The 4,900-nt window shown below is 34.8% G+C and overlaps 3 protein-coding genes across 3 annotated transcripts; 1 reads left to right on the top strand and 2 right to left on the bottom strand.

The window, feature by feature from the left end:
• Positions 1-39: 39 nt before the first annotated feature.
• Positions 40-4,390, bottom strand: LOC145732934 (uncharacterized). Its single transcript, XM_081985486.1, is given in 5 exon segments — positions 40-1,524; positions 1,527-1,643; positions 3,325-3,558; positions 3,803-4,042; positions 4,249-4,390. Coding segments are annotated over 4 exon segments (657 nt in total). The 5' UTR covers positions 4,008-4,042; positions 4,249-4,390; the 3' UTR covers positions 40-1,423.
• Positions 2,024-2,598, top strand: LOC145732783 (uncharacterized). Its single transcript, XM_081985277.1, has 2 exons — positions 2,024-2,332; positions 2,419-2,598. The coding sequence occupies exons 1-2, from the start codon at positions 2,024-2,026 to the stop codon at positions 2,509-2,511; spliced, it is 402 nt and encodes a 133-aa protein (XP_081841403.1). The 3' UTR covers positions 2,512-2,598.
• On the bottom strand, positions 4,001-4,728 carry LOC145732936 (mitochondrial ribosome and complex I assembly factor AltMIEF1). Its single transcript, XM_081985489.1, has 2 exons — positions 4,190-4,728; positions 4,001-4,156 (listed from the first exon to the last, which is right to left on the bottom strand). The coding sequence occupies exon 1, from the start codon at positions 4,414-4,416 to the stop codon at positions 4,210-4,212; it is 207 nt and encodes a 68-aa protein (XP_081841615.1). The 5' UTR covers positions 4,417-4,728; the 3' UTR covers positions 4,001-4,156; positions 4,190-4,209.
• Positions 4,729-4,900: the final 172 nt, after the last annotated feature.

Here is a 4,900-nt window from a genome sequence, read left to right on the forward strand (position 1 = left end):
TTAAAAACTGGAAAAAAATCATTTTTTTTTTCGAAAAGATTTTATCGTTCCATACGCCCTGTATGCATTGTTGTTCCTTGTTGTTTTTATACTGGCAGGGCAGGTAGCAGGTCAAGTGACATATTTTGACTGCATCACGACCCGACATCTTTTGAATGTCAAAAGGGCATTTTATGATTGTTTGGAATACTGTTTGGCTTCAAACGGAGGTCACTTTGAACAATTCACTTATAAAAATACTTCTTTTGTTCTTAACTTTCTTGATATAAAGTTAATGATCACCCTGTTTTACTTTCTACGCCAAATTTTACCTGCTACCTGCCGTGCCAGTATCAAAAACAACAAAGAACAACAATGCATACAGGGAGTATGAAACGATAAAACCTTTTCGAAAAAAGATGATTTTTTGCAAGCTTTTTAACACTTTTTAGGCCGAATTGGTAAACTTACTTAAGCTTCAGGGTACGAAACAGCCACCCGTCAAGTTTTATACTTGTAGTTCCAAAATAACATGGTCTAACATGGGCTTAAAAATTTAACACGTGAAATCCTATGTTGCGCGTTAAAAAAAACGCACTGTATCACCGCCTACTATACTAGAAAGCCTAGAAGGTGCTTGTGAAAAATTTCAATATGGCGGAAATAGTGGTGACAGTTTGCGTTTGTTTGTATTGTGGAAATTGAGTTTTTTGAGAATTAGATGAATTTTTACGGTTTAAAAATCAAAACTTGAGGTTATTTGCGTAAGTTATTTTTGTTTGTTGCCGTTCATAAGTTTTTCAAGTCACATTGTAACAGCAATTCAGGAAAAAGCCCAATTGTGTCACTTTTTTACTTTACAAAAAACTGGATCTAACTCAACAGTGGTTGAACACTTTGAAGTGGAATGATTTTACTCCAACACTATACTCAATGGTAAGTACAAGTGCTTTCTAGTACAGTAAACTTATTAGGTACGTGTTACGTGCACAGGTATGTGTGTGTGTTACACTTTAAAGCATGCTTCAATGTGAGAGCAACAAAAATAATTTTGAATGAATGTTCTTGTAGTAACATAAGAACCATTTACCAGTTTTACTTACCTAGTTTCAAGGATTTACAGATTTTCTTACATTGAACAGTGTTTAAACGTTTGCTGTTTGTTGTACTTTCCAGGACAAATGTTCTAACCAATTTGTTTAGGCTGGACTTAATTGTGTATAAAAAAGCTCTATCCATACATATCCGGATCAGGAATGAACCTTTTTTTGATTTTTCACTCACAACTTGCAATCAACTACACGAAACAATAAAAAAAAAACATATTTTTTACTGCATCTGCATACGTTTGTGTATAAAACGAAAACCGCTAACGCCGCCATTAAAAGTGACATTTTAGGCTTTCTAGTATAGAGGGCGGTGACTGTATACATTTCAAGAAAAACTATTCCATATTTTCTGACTCCTTCCATTTTTCCTTCAATTGTCTCAGTTTCTCCCTGCGATACTCATTAGTATAACTTTTTTTAGATAGAAACCTTTCCTCTGAGCTTCAATGCTATTTTCACCATTTAAATGAATATCTAATTTGTTTACTAACAATTCCCTAGCTTTTTTTCTGTTTGCATCCAAAGACCTAGACTCTTGACATTTTACCACAATACCTGAAACAATAAAAATATAGTTAAACCTGTTACAGGGTTAGGTAAAACTCGTATAAACTCCTCACGGAAAAGATCGATACAGCAAAATTTTTGGCCATCTCTACCAGTCTGTTTTTCCAAAATACCTCAGCCGAATGTAATAAACAATCAATCAATCAAAAAAGTACCTTTATTGTCGGAAACTTAAAGTCATTGACAAAGCCCTGAAAACACATACAAAAACAGGAAAAAAAGAACATACATAATTATACACTACACATACAATATGAATCACACATAATTACACCTTACAATTATTAAAATAAAAACAAAAAGGCAGTTACCCTTATAAGAGAGGAGAAACAGGATCAAAAACACAAATAGTGCTGCTTGGTCAATTTATGGCAGAACAAGGCGCCTTAAGAACTGGAGTAGAATTCGTCCAGAGAATAGTACGCCCCGTCAAGCAAAAACCTCTCAGCCTCACGCCTAAATCCATGCGCAGATGGCTGGCCTCTCACGTGGAGAGGAAGGTTATTGAAAAGTCTCTTGCCACCGTAAATAGGCGACGACTTAATCTTCTCCGTGTGAGGAATGGGAAGCCTCAAAACGAATCTACTGCGAGTCACCGAGCCGGAGCCTTCGGACAACTGACACCCAAACTTACCACGGACAAGACAATCGTCTCTAAGATGAAAATGCAGCACAAGGTGAGGATACCATGTTCAATGAAGAGGGGTCTACATGAGGCCCTGTATCCAACACGACACAAGCACCTCAATGCTCGCTTCTGCAGGAGAAACACAGAATTGAAGCGGCACACAAACTCCCCAGAAAGCTATGCCGAAGCGGAGATGGCAGACAATCAGTGCATAGTATGCACTCCTAGCTACATGGTAATCCAGATTGCCAGAGATTACCCTCAATGCATGGCAACCCGACTTAGTAGAGTAAAATTCTATTTATCGACTATATTCTAGGTGTCGGACATTCTATGCACAAAGATCTAGAAAGCCAAAATATGGCGCGAATTGGAGACCTTTAAGAGGTGCCAAATTCACGCAATGTTGTGGCTTTCTAGCTCTTTATGCATGGAATATCCGACACCTAGAATATAGTCGATAAATAGAATTCTACTCTACTTATATCACACGGAGTCCCAGTACTGTTTTTTTAACTCAAATTTTGAAAGTGTTTTGTTTTTTGATTTAAATGAGGTCAACATTTGATTTATCTTTTAAATTTTAGGTTAGAATTTGCTTAATATTACTGAAATTGTGACAGGTCAAAAATAAATATTGAGGTTTTCCCAGAAAACAAATCCCTGATTTTTAATAGAATTTCTTTAGGGACACACTGTATATATAAATAATAGTTAATTAAAACAGAAACGTTACAACCTTTTTGGTTAATGTTTTGTTTAGTAATGCTACAAGTTGTTTCTGTTGAATCCTTTTTCTTTATCGTGTATATCGGTGAAGAAATCATTGTAAGTCAAATACAAAAAGTATTTTAAAACCTATTTTATTCATTAAATTCAGCTGAGGCACTTTAGAGATACAGTCTATTAAAACTTGCCAAAAATTAAACTGTATAGAGCTTTTCACAATAAATATCGCGCATTTTTGTGTTTTCAATGTTTAAACAATTTTATACATAGCCACACATGGAACCAATATTTTGGGATAAACTATTTCCCTACCTGAAGGTAAATGCTTCAAAACTACACAGCTAGATGTTTTGTTAATTTTTTGACCACCAGGTCCTGATCCTTTGACAAACTGTTCTTCCAAATCCTGTTCTTTTAATGCAGGGACCAATGAATAGTCTAATTTGCTTTTAATGGAATAATATCTTCTAAAACTAAATAATAACTGGTACAGTCTATAATTTCTAATAAACATTGCACTGTCTTGAGAAGTAATATTATTCCTTTCTGAAATTAAAACAAATTATTAAGGGACCTTTTTGTATCATAAGATATACAGAGTTAGCTTTATGTTCCTACAAAGTGTAAATTAGTGAAAGAAAAACAAAACCACAATGCTAATAAATTGACCAATATTTAGGTCCTACCCAAAAAAATTAATCTAATACACCAATAATCATTTTTCCTATAAATTTATTCTAGTGTAGACCTTGGTGTAGACATGAGCATTACACACAGAAACTTTACTTACCTGAAGGTAAATGCTTTAAAACTACACAGCTGCATGTTGTACTAATTTTTGAACCTCCAGGTCCTGATCCTTTAACATGTTGTTCTTCCAAATCCTGTTCTTTTAAAGCTGGAACTAAGGAGAAATCTAATTTCCTCTTAATAGAGGAATATCTCCTAAAACTACATGATGACAGCAATAGTCTAACTTTTGTGACACTCATCATTGTACTGTCCTCCTAAGAAGCAATATAATTCCTTTCTGAAATCAAGATAAATTATTAAGAGAGTGTTGGAACTATTGTAAAAAACAATCTAATTATTATGAGAAATTATTGAGTTCTGCAGTTGATTGCTCTTATAAAGACACCATATCCTACATCCCAGCATTAAAATCTTTTTGCTCTACCCCAAACCATATGCAGCATGTCAAACCCAGTTAAATACCTTAACGCATAGTAAACTTACCTCAAACCGTAAATTTATAGCACTTTCATCAGTCAGATCCTTGTTTGACTGAAATTCTTTCCGAATTCGACGTGTAAAATAGTCTTTGTTGGTGAATTTCAGTTGCTCACCATAACGCAAAAGATTCTTGTACAACTTCAAAATTTCTACTCTTGTGGGTGCAGACATGATAACATTCCACAAGATTTAACTCCTATAAGTATGCAGTACCGAAAATGTCATTTAAAATCCAGCAGTAAAATGTTATTTTAAGGAAAATTAAAATTCATAAAAATTTACTGAGGTTATGTTAACCGGTTTTGAGGTTATATTTATTTGACACATTTCAACTTCCAAACACGTTGCCAAATTAATTTGCTAACATCGGATCACGTGGCCTTTTCGTTTCTAAAATGCAGCCTTGCCACGTGCATTCACCAAACGTTAGCTGCTCGTTATAATTATGAATGTCATGAGGGGATTAAATTAAATCAAATTGGTAATGTTGCACTAAATAATTGCACGACAATTCCATATCTGGGATCAAAATCAAAATACAGCAGCTGACTGACTGAATTTTGACCGTTAGCGTTGGTGCAACTGCAACCGAAAGTTTTGGCAACCGCGCAAAATCTCACCGCTGCCGCTAATCGAAATCGAATATCAAATCGCG

The sequence above is a fragment of the Ips typographus genome, linkage group LG8, assembly GCF_016097725.1.
Source record: "Ips typographus isolate SLU linkage group LG8, UJ_Ityp_2.0, whole genome shotgun sequence".
NCBI lineage: Eukaryota > Metazoa > Arthropoda > Insecta > Coleoptera > Curculionidae > Ips > Ips typographus.

What these genes read in the sequence shown, in the direction of transcription:
- LOC145732936 (XM_081985489.1), bottom strand. Translation starts at nt 4,416, where the DNA reads ATGTCTGCACCCACAAGAGTAGAAATTTTGAAGTTGTACAAGAATCTT.
- LOC145732783 (XM_081985277.1), top strand. Translation starts at nt 2,024, where the DNA reads ATGGCAGAACAAGGCGCCTTAAGAACTGGAGTAGAATTCGTCCAGAGA. An exon ending in AGATGAAAATGCAGCACAAG is followed by an intron (nt 2,333 to 2,418) that starts GTGAGGATACCA and finishes TCGCTTCTGCAG; the next exon opens with GAGAAACACAGAATTGAAGC.